The sequence below is a fragment of the Mobula hypostoma genome, chromosome 4 (assembly GCF_963921235.1).
Source record: "Mobula hypostoma chromosome 4, sMobHyp1.1, whole genome shotgun sequence".
In the NCBI taxonomy this organism is placed as follows: Eukaryota; Metazoa; Chordata; class Chondrichthyes; order Myliobatiformes; family Myliobatidae; genus Mobula; species Mobula hypostoma.
The window spans coordinates 9,193,140-9,208,048 of NC_086100.1; the positions used below are offsets into that span (position 1 = coordinate 9,193,140).

Here is a 14,909-nt window from a genome sequence, read left to right on the forward strand (position 1 = left end):
AATAAAGAACTAGACAGCATGGGTTTAAATGAAAGGAAACTATTTATTAGGAACTCAGGGACTAATCTTTTACATAAAGGTTGAAGAATGCAATACAACAGAGGGATCTAGGAATAACGGTGCATAGATCCCTGAAGGTGGAACGTCATGTGGATAGGGTGGTGAAGAAAGCTTTTGATATGCTGGCCTTTATAAATCAGAGCATTGAGTATAGGAGTTGGGATGTATTGTTGAAATATTGTTGAGGCCAAATTTGGAGTATTGTGGACAGTTCTGGTCACCAAATTATAGGAAAGATGTCAATAAAATTGAGAGAGTACAGAGGAGATTTACTAAAATGTTGCCTGGGTTTCATCTCCTAAGTTACAGAGAAAGGTTGAACAAGTTAGGTCTTTATTCTTTGGAAAGTAGGAGGTTGAGGGGGGACTTGCTAGAGGTATTTAAAATTATGAGGGGGATAGATAGAGTTGACGTGGATAGGCTTTTTCCATTGAGAGTGGGAGAGATTCAAACAAGAGGACATGAGATGAGAATTAAAGGGCAAAAGTTTAGGGGTAACATGAGGGGGAACTTCTTTACTCAGAGAGTGGTAGCTGTGTGGAACGAGCTTCCAGCAGAAGTGGTTGAGGCAGGTTCGATGTTGTCATTTAAAGTTAAATTGGACAGCTATATGGACAGGAAAGGAATGGAGGGTTATGGGCTGAGTGCAGGTCGGTGGGACTAGGTGAGAGTAAGAGTTCGGCACGGACTAGAACGGCCGAGATGGCCTGTTTCTGTGCTGTAATTGTTATATGGTTATAAGTAGAATAAGCTGTCAGAAGAAGTGGTTGAGGCAGCTACAATAACGGCATTTAAGAGACCTTGTCTTGTTGAAGGGCCTCAGCCTGAAATATCTTATTCCTCTTCATAGATGCTGCCTGACTTAGAGTCATAGAAAACTACTGCACAGAAACAGGCCCTTCGGCCCATCTAGTCTGTGTCAAACCATTTTAACTGCCGACTCCCATCAATCTACACCAGGACCATAGCTCTCCATATCCCTCCCATCCATGTACCTATCCAAAACTTCCCTTAAATGCTGAAATTGAAATCGCATGCACCACTTGCACTGGTAGCTTGCTCCACACTGCCACCACCTCTAAGTGAAGATGTTTCTTCTCATGTTCCCCTTAAACAGTTCACCTTTCACCCTTAACCCATGACCTCTGGTTGTAGTCTCACTCAACCTCAGAGGAAAAAGCTTGCTTGCAATTACCCTATCTAAACCCTCATAATTTTGTATACCTCTATCAAATCTCACCTCAATCTTCCACATTCCAGAGAATAAAGTTCTAACCTACTTGACCTTTCTTTATATCTCAGGTCCTCCAGATTTAGTGAATTCCTCCACATTTTGTGTGTATTGCTCTGGATTTCCAATATCTGCAGAATCTCTTGTGCTTGACATTTAAAAGTAACAGGTGTATTTATAGGAATGTTCTATAGAGATATGGGCCAAAGGCAGGCAAATGGGACTGGCTCAGATGGGCACTTTGGTCAGCATTGAGGCAATGGGCTGAAGGGCCTGTTTCTGTGCTGTACAACTACTGAGTAAAAATGTTGGTCGCACACACACTAGATGTGACAGCCTTAAATCTCGGCAAACTAACACTATGACCTGTCTAGAGAAATCAATATCATCAGTGCATGAATACTGAATATCGAAGAATATCGAAGCAGAATTGGGCCACTCAGCCCATTGGGTCTTCACTGCCAGTGGACCGTGGCTGATTTTTTCAAAACCCCACTTTCCCACCTTCTCCCTGAGGACATCTTCAAAAGGCGATGGCATCCATCATTGAGGACCCCCGTCAGCCAGAACATGCAGTCTTCTCATTGCTACCATGAAGGAGGAGGTACAGGAGCCTGAAGACACACACTCAGCATTTCAGGAACAGCTTCTTCCCCTCCACCATCAGATTTCTAAATGGACAACAAATCCATGTAAACCACCTCACTATTTTTATCTCGTTTTGCTTTCTTTTTATTTATTTGATTTCATATATTTTCTAGTTCATGATTCTCCAACCCTGAAAAAAGGACTGTGTACATTCACTAGATCTGTGCCCTTTAATTTTAACACCTGTATAAAGTCACCCTACTTTCTCGTACGCTCCATGCAAAATAGACCCAACCCGCTCAAGCCCTCTCCTTAACTCCGTCCCGGCAACATCCTCATAAATCTCCTCTGCACCCTTTCCAGTTTAATGACATCCTTCCTGTAGTAGGGTGACCAAAACCGAACACAATTTTGAAAAAGCAGCCTCACCAACATCTTGCACAACTGCAACATAACGCCACAGATTCAATGACTGCCCTGACTGATGAATGCCAGCATACAAAAACTAGTCTCCACCAACATGCCTACCTATGACCCACTCTCAGAGAACTATGTACTTCAAGATTATTTAAAGTCATTTCCTATATGCAAGTGTAACTGAGATAGTAAAGGAGAACAAAATAATTGTTACTCTGGATCCACGGCAGCACAAAGAAAACACAATAAGATAAAGAACACAATAATTAAAAAGAAAAACAATGAATATAAATACATAAGATAGCTTCCAGAAGACTGGAAAATTGCAAATGTCACTCTACTCTTTAAGCAGGGAGAGAGACTGAAGAAAGATAATTATAGTCCGACATCAGTGGTTGGGAAGATGTTGGAGCCATTGAAATTTTTTTTAGAGATGTTGGAATTCTTCGAAGAAATAACATGCAGGATAGACAAAGGAGAATTGGTTGATGTTTGTACTTGGATTTTCAGAAGGCCTTTGATGAAGTGCCACACCAGGCTGCTGAACAAGATGGTTTTACAGGAAAGATTTTAGCATGGATAAAGCAGTGGCTGATTGGCAGGAGGCAAAGAGTGGGAATAAAGGGAACCTTTTCTGGTTGGCTGCCAGTGACTAGTGGTGTTTCACAGTGGTCTTTGTCGGGACCATAAGACCATAAGACATAGGAGCAGAATTAGGCCATTCAGCCCATCGAACCTGCTCCGCCATTCCATCATTGCTGATCCTAGATCCCACTCAACCCCATGTACCTGCCTTCTCACCATATCCTTTAATGCCCTGATCGATCATGAAACAATCAAAGTCCACCTTAAATATACCCACAGACTTGGCCTCCTTACCTCTTTTCTAAAGGGTTGCCCTTCAATTATAAGACTATGCCATCTAGCTAAGGGAAAATCTTACCTGACGAACCTGTTGGAATTCTTTGAGGAGATTACAAATAGGATAGATAAAGGGAATGCAGTGGATGGTGTATATTTGGATTTTCAGAAGGCCTTTGACAAGGTGGCACACATGAGGCTGCTTACCAAGTTAAGAGCCCATGGTATTACAGGAAAGTTACTGGCATGCTTAGAGCATTGGCTAATTAGTAGGAGGCAGTGAATGGGAATAAAAGGAATCCTTTTCAGATTTGCTGCCAGTGACTAATGGTGTTCCACAGGGATCAGTGTTGGGACCGCTTCTTTTCATGCTATATATCAATGATTTAGATGATGGAATAGATGACCTTGTTGCCAAGTTTGTAGATGATACAAAGATTGGAGGAGGGGCTGGTAGTTTTGAGGAAACACACAGGCTGCATAAGGACGTAGACAGATTAGGAGGGTGGTGAATCTATGGAATTTGTTGCCACGGGCGGCAGTGGAGGCCAAGTCATTGGGTGTATTTAAGGCAGAGATTGATAGGTATCTGAGTAGCCAGGGTATCAAAGGTTATGGTGAGAAGGTGGCAGAGTTGGACTAAATGGGAGAATGAATCAGCTCATGATAAAATGGCGGAGCAGACTCGATGGGCTGAATGGCCGACTTCTGCTCCTTTGTCTTATGGTCTTATGATAGGAAGAATGGTGGAGGGCCAGGTAGTGTTGAGGAAACAGGTAGAATGCAGAAGGACTTAGATTAGGAGAATGGGTAAGAAAGTGGCAGATGAAATACAATGTTGGAAAATGCATGGTCATGCACTTCGGTAGTAAAAATAAATGTGAAGACTATTTTCTAAACGGGGAGAAAAATCGAAGAATCTGAGATGCAAACAGACTTGGGAGTCCCTGTGCAGAACAATCTAAAAGTTAACTTGCAGGTAGAGTTTATGGTGAGAAAGGCGAATGCAATGTCACCTTTCATTTCAAGAGGTCTAGAATACAAGAGCAAGGACGTGATTCTGAGGCTTAATTAGGCACTGGTGAAACCTCACCTTGAGTATTGTGAACAGTTCTGGGCTCCTCATCCAAGAAAAGATGTGCTGGCATTGGAGAGGGTTCAGAGGAGATTCACAAGGATGATTCTGGGAATGAAATAGTTATCATACGAGGAACATTTGATAACTCTGGGTCTGTACTCACTGGAATTTAGAGTACTGGGGGGGCAGGGGATCTCATTGAATCCTTTTGAATATTGAAGGGCCTGGGCAGAGTAGATGTGGAAAGGATGTTTCCCATGGTGTGGGAGTCCAGGACAAGAAGAAACCTCAGGATAGAGGGGCGTTCATTTAAAACAGATATGAGGAGAAATTTCTTTAGCCAAAGGGTGGTGTATTTATGGAATCTATTACCACAGGCAGCTGTGGAAGCCAGGTCGTTGGGTGTATTTTAGGCAGAACTAGATAGTTTCTTGATTGGACATGGCATCAAAGGTTGTAGGGAGATGGCCAGGGAGTGGGACTGAGGAGGGGGAGAAAAGGATCAGCCATAATTGAATGGCAGAGCAGACTCGATGGGCCAAATGGCCTAATTCTTGTCTTATGTCTTATAGTCTTATAGTTCTGGATAACCCCCACCATAGAAACATACTCTCCAATTCTCTTTGTGTTATATATCAATAATTTGGATGATAGAATTAATGGATTTGTTGCAAAGTTTCCAGACTATATGAAGATGGGTGGAGGGTGGGTAGTTTTGAGGAAATAGTGAGGCTACAGAAGGACCTAGACAATTAGGAGAATAGGCAAAGAAGTGACAGATGGAATACAGTGTTGGGAAGTGTATAGTCATGCACTTTGGTAGAAGAAATGAAAGGGCTAACTATTTTCTAAATGGAGAGAAAATACCAAAAAAAACTGAGGTGCAAAGGTATTTGGGAGTCCTTGTGCAGGAATCCCTAAAGGTAAATTTGCACATTGAGTTTGTGGTGAGAAAGGCAAATACAATGTTAGTATTCATTTCAAGAGAACTGGAATATAAAAGCAAGGATGTAATGTTGAGACTTCATAAAGCACTGGTGAGGCCTCACTTGGAGTATTGTGAGCAGTTTTGGGCCCCTTTTCTTAGAAAGGATGTGCTGAAACTGGACAGGGTTCAATGGAGGTTCATGAAAATGATGCCAGGATGGAATGGCTTGTCACATTAAGAGCACTTGATGGTTCTGGGCCTGTATTCACTGGTATGTAGAAGAATGAGGGGCGATTTAATTAATTGAAACCCATCAAAAGAGTGAAAGGCTTTGATAGAGTAGATATGGAGAGGATGTTTCCTATGCTGGGAGAGTCTAAGACCACAGGACACAGCCTCATAGTAGAGGGGTGACCTTTTAGAATGGATATGATGAGGAATTTATTTATCCAGAGAGTGCTGGATTCATTGCCAAGTCTTTATGTGTATTTACGGCAGAGGTTGAAAGACTCCTGACTAGTCGGGCATGAAGGGATAAGGGGAGATGGGTAAGAGTTTGGGCAGAGAGGAAAATTGGATCAGTCATGATGAAATGACAGAGCAGACTCGATTGCCAAATGGCTTAATTCAACTCCAACATCTTATGGTCTTATATACATGGATTGATTGTTTCCATAGAGTGATGCTAGGCACAGGAATGCCTGTACATGAGGTGGCTCTGACAGGAAATGATAAAGTAGTGGCATTGGGGGTGTGGAGGGGTGAGTTAGCAGGTGGAGGTGTTGATCAGCCTTACTGCTTGGGGAAAGTAACTGTTTTTGAGGCTGGTGGTGCTGGCGTGGATGCTTGGTATCCTCCTCCCTCATGGACAATCCATGGGTAGAGTGGGTGACATCCTTCATAATGTCACCGACCTTTTCCGATACTTTTCTGTATGTATCGTCTTGATGGCGGGTCGGTGTATTTGCTACATGTACATCGAAACCTACAGTGACAGGCGTCGTTTTGTGTCAACGACCAACACGGCCCGAGGTGGACGCAGGGGACGAGCCCCCGAGTGCCGACAAGCTTCCGACGGCGCTCGCTAACCTTAACCCCTACGTGGTTGAAACCCAGGGGACGAAGGTACAGACAGCGGAATGGAACCGCATGCGGGGGTCGCTGAGATCCGTAAAGCGTCGCGCTCAGCCCCGGTCGCGGGTGCCAGAGGCGCCGCCAACTTCCCTGCCTCTCCCCGCGGTGCCAGCCAACTGCAGCGGCTGTAAATCAGCGGGCACTCGAGGTGCTCCACGCGCCTCACGCCAGGGGGGCCACTGCACGGTTAATGTTTAGCCGGGGTTATTTATGGAGTCTCTCAAGCGAAAAGATCCAAAGGTCGAAGTAACAGGGTGTGCAAAGAAATTAATAAAGGAAAAATAATCTCAGGCAGGGAGCACGCAAACGTTCAGGGTTTTAAACCCGAGGTGGGAGTAGCGGCTGTGGTTCTGCAGTGAGAGGTAGGGTGGATGCACGCCGCCAGGGGTCTGTGCAGCGGCCCCGGCGGCCCCGGCTCGCGGCTCGCAGCCCTGCGCAGCGCGGGTCTTACCTCGCGGCGGAGCTTCTCGCTGGCTGCCTGCGCTGTTGTCCAGGATACAGCCCGGCCATTGGGAGTACCAGGTTTCCATGGAAATGTCAACAGAGGCTGACGTCGAGAGCGAGGAAGAACACTCATAGCTGTGGTCTCCTACAAAGGGCTGGTCCTGGCAGGAGAGGACTGTGTTCTGCGGATGGCGACAGAGGGAGAGGCAGGGTGGAGGGAGGGAGAGGGGGCAAGAGGATTGGCGAGTGAGAGCAACAGGGAGGACGACGCAGGGAAAGGGCGAGCGGGTTGAGCGAGAGAAGGGGTGACAGAGGAGAGAGAGAGCGGAGGGGAAGAGGGTTGACGAGGAGAGGCAGGACGAACGGGATGGAGTGGGAAACGGGAGGGAATGGGCGGGAGAGAGATTAGAATGGCACAGGGAGAGGAGCGAAGGCGAGGGGATAACAGAGGGGACCGGGAGCAGGGAAGTGGAGGGAGTGTGGGAAAGGGGTGGGATAAAAGAAGAAGGAAGAGGAGTGTGAGAGAAGATTTTTTTTTACACACACACACATTCGCACAATATAAAAGCTAATGAGCGAAATTGTACAGAGACGGCGACGCGTTTTCGCGGGTTGGACCCTCGCCATTGCCACGTCTGGCGTGTGATCGCCTCTCTCTCTCTTTCTCTGTCCCTGGATTGTGGCCGTTTGTTGGAGGCTCCCTCACACGCCTCCAGCTCTTGAGCCTGTGATCATTTCAGCGCGGGTTCCCATTCCCCGCACTCTGGGACCGTGGGATACCGGGAAGAAATTGTTTGCCCACAAGGCACCCACCTCCCGGGAAGCGGCAGATCGCAGACCCTAACACTACTCCCCCTCTCCCCTCCCCCCTCCCCCCTCCCCGGTCCACTTCACAAGATCCAGAACTCTTATTCTCAGCTTTACAAGTTGGTGTGCGGAATTCCTGCGACCACCAAGCGCTTGAAAAAAACTATATGGGGGTGGGTAAGAAAAAAAACACAGCCTGGTGGCGAGGAGAGTTGGGTACCGAAGGAGGGAAGGACGGTCTGAGGGGAGCCTCAAAACGGGAAGAAAGAGGGAGGGACAACGAAGAGAATAGACACCAAGCCGACGGGAGCGGGAGGGGACGGGCACGGGGAGGCGGGGAAGATGGAGGGGAGAGGAGGAGGGGAAACAAAGGCAGAAGAGTGTAGAGGGCATCAGAGCAGGAGGAGAGAGGGCCGAAGAGAAAAAAAGGGGGGAGAGGCAGGAACTGTGGTAGAAATAGACTTGTGGAAGATGAAGAGGACAGAACGGAGGTGGAACAGGGCGGGAAGAGAAGGGGGTGAGGGGGGGGAGAGAAAAGGAAGGTCGAGGGAGGAGAGGCAAAGGGGATCATCGTTATGATGGGGAGGTCGTCTGAACGATTGAATTATGGAGGGGTTCGAGAGAGAAGAGGAAGTGGTGGAGAGTGGAGAGGAGGGTGGAGAAGAGGGAGGGTGGGGTGGGTGGAGAAGAGGGAGGGTGGGGGTGGGTGGAGAAGAGGGAGGGTGGGGGTGGGTGGAGAAGAGGGAGGGGAGGAGGGGAGGGGTGGAGGGAGAGAGGAAAGGAAGGAGAGAGGAAAGGAAGGAGAGAGGAAAGGAAGGAGAGAGGAAAGGAAGGAGAGGAGGGTGGGATGGAGGAGAAAAAAAAAGTGGAGTGAGGCGAGAAAGGGGTTTCAAAGGATAAAAGGGCAGAGAGAGAGGAAGCGGAAAAGAGAGCCAAAAATACAATCCCATTTATTCGAGCGTTAGTTTCGAGGTTCCTTCAGGATTGGACGAAATGAATCGTACTCTTCGCCCACACACTATAAACAAAGCTACCACAACAATCAGATTATAGTGGAGGAAATATTGTGTTCTAAGTGCACAATCCACAAACCGCACAGCAAACGCCTCCTGTCACGGCACGAAGTGGTAACAAGTTTGGGAAACAAGTTAAGGTTTCGGATTTGCTTCGGTTGCTGGTTTTCAGGGGGGGGGGGCTCTTCATTCGGGGCTTGACTCGGAATTAAAGACACCGGGTTCTCCGTCCAATTCAATTCACCTCGAACCGCACGAGCGCAGTTTCGGCGCATACTTCTGTAAGGTCGCGCTGACGGGCTATGCCAGCTTTCCGAAACTGAAGCTGAGAGGCTTCGGTGGCACATGGGGAAAGCTACAGAGAAAGTGGCCTTGAACAGTACACTTGACTCGATCCATCACCGCGATCTGATGCCTCTCTGGGCAAGAGGATTCCCCAAACCGAAATGCAGTCTCCACACCTCGAGTTTCGTCAAAAGGGCGCAACTAAGCGCAGAGGGAGCGCCAGGCACTGTTGTGCCTGGCTTTGCGAGTGGACTCTGTGTGTGTGTGCTGTGGAGTGAGGAGACTGCTGTTCACACGACTCTGCAGTGCTCCAACTTCCCTTCAGGCTGCTGGTCTCTCTCCTCACAGCGTCCCTCGCCGGGCAAGAGACTTCCATTGGCCTGACTGTGATGAGCACAGATTTCATTTAGCTGCTTGGGAAAGGAGCTGGGGGTGGGGGGGGGGGGGGGAGGCAGAGAATCGGCATTCGCGAGAAAGAAACAGAAAGCCTTCTCTGCGACTCTGAGAGCAGCTTTTTTTTTTACAACTTGCTGCGAGTCTGACTCGCGAATCTAGGTGCACCACTGATCTGAAAGATCTCAAAAACTATCCATTGATGCTGCATCTTTTTTTTAAAAATGTATATATTATTAAAAAGAGCCCCTCCTCTACTTTGGTCACCAACTCAAATTCACTTACCATCCTGAAGAGTACTGTGAGAGGTCAGTACAGGCAGTCAGTCACAGAGACGGGCGCACACGTTCGGTTTTAAACTCCTACAGCCCTTTAAACCGACCTCGGAGTGTGGCCCCAGGGTGGTGCTGAGTTTCTAATCTAAATCAGTGACGCCTCCCGGAGCAGCTCGACGAGCGATCTGATTTGGTGCAAAAAGCTGTCAGCTTCGTGACGTGCAATGGGCAGCAAACCTCCTGGAATAAAAGTCAGGGAAAGCAAAGCAGAAAAAGAAAGCCTTCAGTTTGTCGGGGAGCAGCCGTTCCTCTGAGTGTCACTGCTCCCTTTATCTCTATTGCACTGCACAACTAGCTCCCGAGGATACAAGAGTGGGTCACCAAAAGATGACCTTCAGCCTACCGCGCATACTGTTGTGGTTTAGACTGTACCGGGGTGCGTTTTTTTTTTAAATACTGAGAACCAGGTTCTCTACTTAAAGCGTGTAACGCCAACATGAAAATCATCTAAGCCCTGAAGTCCATCAAGCGGGCGTTTGACACCTTTGTGCAGCAGGACTTCCTCAGCTTTCAAAGCGCCCGGCAGCAAGGCGTGGGGAGATCTCAATTAGAGTTGACTCCGAGAAAGCGTTTAATAACCTGCTGTCAGGGGAGGAGTGTGCAGGTAATCTGACCCCGCCCCTCTCCTCTGTGAGGCAGTAAATCCAACCCCAGGGATGCTTAAAACACCCGTGGAAAAAATACACCGACATATGGAAAGTTAACATTTCATTCTACCCTGGAGAGTGTTTCATTAAGTTAACCCATTAGGCATTTTGCATGAATAGAATAGGACAAATCTTTCCCCATTAGCATTAACACAACACGATTTAACCATTCTGCTAACATGTGCTGAGGTTAATTACTAACCCACATCATGTCAATTCTGTCCGTCTCCCTTTGGAATGGAGGGTTGCAAACGATCAGATTAAGCCTGTGCCTTTCAATTCTCCATTTTCTGGTCGAATTAAACTCAGTGAAATGAAAGCTTAAATGTTTAGATTATGAATAAATTAATGATACCATTTCAAAACAAGACCCAAAACAAACGGTCCGATTTGTTTGTATTACGAATATTTGATGTCATGTATGTAATAAGCCTCACATCTGCTCATTTTCCATCTTGTTCAGGGAGAGCATTTGAAAAAAAAAATCAAAGTACATTCGTTAATCTGTTTTAGTTCACGGTCACCTGCTGAATTGGTGATAAGAGGTTTACCCGTTATTCGGGAACGAGAGAGAAATGTTTCACTTCACATAAAATTATAATTCTAACACACATTTTAAATTGACTTATTGTGATATCAGATACTATCTAGATGCAAAAGCGCTAAATGCAATAAGAGAATTTGTCAATGAATAGAGATGGGATTTTTAATTATTTATTTTTTTAAATTAATATTTTATTTTAATTTATTTTATTTTATTTTATCTATTCTGAATTAGTCTTGTGTTGGTTCTGTGTTCTACTTAGTTATCACAGTAACTATAGAGGGTTCTAGGCAATAGATGGATGCTAACTGCCTTGCATCTGCAGTACAACCTGGCACCCTGTGAGACCTCAACTCACGTCGGCTCGGGATGAAATCCTCCCAAATAACTCATCAATGCCACAATTTCATCGCTCACAAATAAAAATATGCAGAGGGGAGAAACCCAGCTATCGACCTGCTGCCTCTGCTCCCTCAGGGGCGCCTGCCCTTTTGCACAATTCCAGCAAATTGCCCCCAATATCGGCCTAAAACTCCTCGGGACTGCCGCCATGTTGCAGAGTTGAAAGGTTAAAGCCTGGCTGAGGTTGACGTCATCACTTTGCGTCCACTTTCACTCCAAACTTTTTGAAAACTTTATCAAAGTTTGCTAAAATTCACATTGCCCATCCCCCACCCTCATCTTAATGTCTAGAGAAATCCCAATCAAAATTTGCTCTGATGAAAATTAGTTGGAGTGCTGAACAGCAGCAATTTCTACCTCCAAGTGGCTGCAAACGGGTCACAGCCCAATCTGGTCTAATATCCATTAGATTATATCTGTTTTATTCTCTTTTGGTTTGGAACCATAAAATTATCATCATATTCGATACCATTTTAACATATTCCGTTCATTTCAAATTCCCTTTACATATCCAAGCGAAGAAAGATAAACTAGCAAGTTTTACAAAGACAAAAAAAAATTTATAATTGTTGAATAAATATGACAAATTTGGGTTCTTAGTGCATAATTCGTTTGGCTGTGTTATTTAATAAGCACGCTAAAATTTTTTGCAAGATTTTTAAAAAATTTCGATCAATTTTAAGACTATCGTTCGTGCGGTGACCAATTATTGCAAGTTATTTTACTTGCAAGGAGGCTTTCCCCCCCAAGTATAATGCAAATTACTATAATGAATTGCCAAGTACTTATAAAATATCAGGTTATTTCATGCATCTTTCCTGTGTTATTTCCCATCTTCAGATGTTTGAAGAATAAATAGTTCCTTGGTAAAAAAAAATTGGATTAATTAAAATATTTAAATATATTGCAATAAAAATTAGGGGAAATTATGGTTTTCACTTTGGTATATTTCAGACACCGCCCCCTAATGGTGCCGGGTATTTTCTTGGCGACTTGTCTAAGGGCAGGGTTAACGAATGCGCTGGGATAAATAGCCCGAAAAGGTATGCCTTTAGTTGGGTTGCCCGTGGGTTCCTTCCATGGTTCAAAGGCTCTGCTGGCTTTACGCAAAGGTCCTGGTCGGCCAGAGGGGAAGGGGTTGGCAGCTGGGCACTTGTCCAATATTGCACCGCATCCAAGACCCAGGTCGTGTGGTGGCTCGAAGAGGAATCCTCGATAGAAGCGCTAAATCAAACGAAAACGAAAGATTCCGCGCGTTAGGTCAAATTGGAGACCAGTTCGTGGATACTAGAGGGTTTTGATGGAGCGGGGTTTTGGATCCGAGAACTGGCGTGACGATTCTCTTTACTCCCTTTACGGAAGGACCCCTTCGATATTTGGCAGATTTTGCTGGGGATAATTCTATTGAATACCCAGAGCTAGGGCAAATAAAGGTTATAAACGGTAGGTTGGATAAACTTGCGTTGTTTTCTCTGGAGCGCCGGAGACCGAAGTGAGATCTGAGAGCGGTTTATAAGATTATGAGAGGCATAGATAGAGTAGGGAGACAATATCTTTTTTTCCTTAGGGTTGAAATATCTAATACCAGACGACATGTATTTAAGGTGAGCGGGGGTAATTTCAAAGGAGATGTGAGGAGTAGGTTTTTACACAGAGAGTGGTGGGTGGGTGCATGGAATGCCCTGCCCGAGGTGGTGGTTGGGGCAAACACATTAGAGACTTTTAAGAGACGTCAAGAATGTGAGGAAGATGGAAGGATGTGGGAATTGTGTAGGCAGAGAAGATTAGATATGCATTTGATTCCGAATTTAATTGGCTCGGCACAACATTGTGGGTCAAAGGGCCTGTTTCTGCGCTCTAAAGCGGGTCTCATTCAACCGACCGGACCCATTTGAGAAGTTGCAATGCTGAGTACTGTTCCTCAGTCATTCTTGGAATCGAGGTATCGGGATGTATGAATCGGGAGCTCACCAGGTTACTGAGAATGTGACCGTACCGTTCTCCGACCAACTAACAATAATGATTGATGTTTCTCCCCGGGGCTGGGCACGAACAGACGGGGAAGGGGTCCGTAGAGACCTGAGGGAAAGGGTTCGTACACCCCCGAGGGAAAGCCGGAGGAGAGGGTCGCTACGTACTTACTGCCCGCTACACCGGTGACACAGGGCAGCAATGAAGATCCTTCATCTCTGGGGCGGGGGGGGGGGGGGCGTACAGGACTTCCTTCGTCGAGTCAGTAGCTTCCTTACGGTTTTCATTGTTGGCAAGTCCCGGGTGGCGACTCAGGAACACCTTCGCAGTCAGATGTAGAACGATTCTTCATTGTTTCCTTGTCGGTTTTGTTTGACCAGTCAGGATTGTTAGCCCTTGAGTTTAGCCCTTGAACCCGGAGGACTGGTGGATCACTCTCAGTCTAAGCTTCTAAACCCCGACAAATTTGTGGTCCTGTTGGAGAAATAAAAAGGGGGAGATAGGGTCCCGATAGCCGGAGGAAAGGAACCGTTCAGCTGGCAGAAAAGAGCTTTGTGAAGTCGAGGAAGGAGCCCGTACGTCTGGGGTTCTCCGTAACAATGAGCCAAAAACTCCACCTGACCACAACTAATTCCGAACTTCGAAACGTGGAGATTGGTCGGACTGTACTGGCAGTGTTGTGAGCAGTTTGCACCCTTTATCTCAGAAGGGATATGCTGACAGTGGCGAGGGTCCAGAGGAGGTTCTGGATTACCCCGGCCATGAAATGGAGCGTTTGATGGTTTTGAGTCTGTATGCGGTGGAACTTAGAAGAATCGGTTGGTCGTCTCGTTGAAACCTATCAAGTATTGAAAACCTAGATAAAGTGTTTCCTGGGAGTCTAGGACCGGCGGGCACATCTTTAGAATAGAACAGAGACGAGGATGAATTTCTTTAGACACATGGTGGTGTACCTATGGAATTCATGGGTGTGGAGAGCAAGTCATTGGGTACATTTAAGGCGGAGGTTGACAGGTTCTTAATTAGTCAGGGTGTCAAAGGTGACGGGGAGAAGGCAGGAGAATGGGGTTGAGAGGGATAATAAATCAGCACTGATGGCGGAGCAGACTCGATGGGCCGAATGACCCTAATTCTGCTCCTGTGTCTTATTGTCTTGCGTCTTGTTTTGGACTGAGTATTAATGAATGACGCGCACGCTCTGGTTTAAAAGACTAGAATCCGATCCGCACTGAGTTTACGAAGAGGGGGCTGGAGTCGCGACGCGGACATTGATCCTGGGAGGAGAGAAGGTGGGGGAGGCGGCGGCTCCACACACAGACCGAATACACTCAAGCGTCCCCGGTCATGGGGCGGGCAGCCGCTTGTGGGAAGTTACCGTGCGAGATCTGCCCGCTGCGTTTCCCAGTGGCAATTTACCCGGCCGCCTCCGACTCGTTTCCACTTGCCCGGCGCAAGAGAATTCGCCGATGCTGGAAAGCTTCAGCAACGTACACAAGACACTGGATGAACTCAGCAAGTCAGGGAGCATCTGCCTGCTTCACTACTGCTTGTTTTGCGCCAGTTATTTATTTCTCAAAATACTTACTGTTATTTATATATTTTTATTATTGTGTATTATAATATACTGCTGCCGCAAACCAACGGATTTCACGACATATGTCAATGATATTAAACCTGATTCTGATTCTGAGGGAGGTGGATAGATGGGTTTACCTGCTCTGATACCTCATTGCGACCCTGCTCATTTCCCGCCATAGATGCTGCCTGGTCT

General features: G+C 46.4%; 1 protein-coding gene across 1 annotated transcript in view; it reads right to left on the minus strand.

Annotated features, from left to right (window-relative positions):
- The window catches only part of gmnc (geminin coiled-coil domain containing), a 28,452-nt gene extending 18,837 nt beyond the window's left edge, over positions 1 to 9,615 (minus strand). The window contains exons 1-2 of the mRNA XM_063044781.1: positions 9,525 to 9,615; positions 6,749 to 6,923 (exon numbers count right to left, since the gene is read on the minus strand). Coding sequence (XP_062900851.1) covers positions 6,749 to 6,923; positions 9,525 to 9,527 — 178 coding nt within the window. The 5' untranslated portion in view covers positions 9,528 to 9,615. The remainder of the gene's footprint in view (positions 1 to 6,748; positions 6,924 to 9,524) is intronic.
- Between the last annotated feature and the right edge of the window lie 5,294 nt (positions 9,616 to 14,909).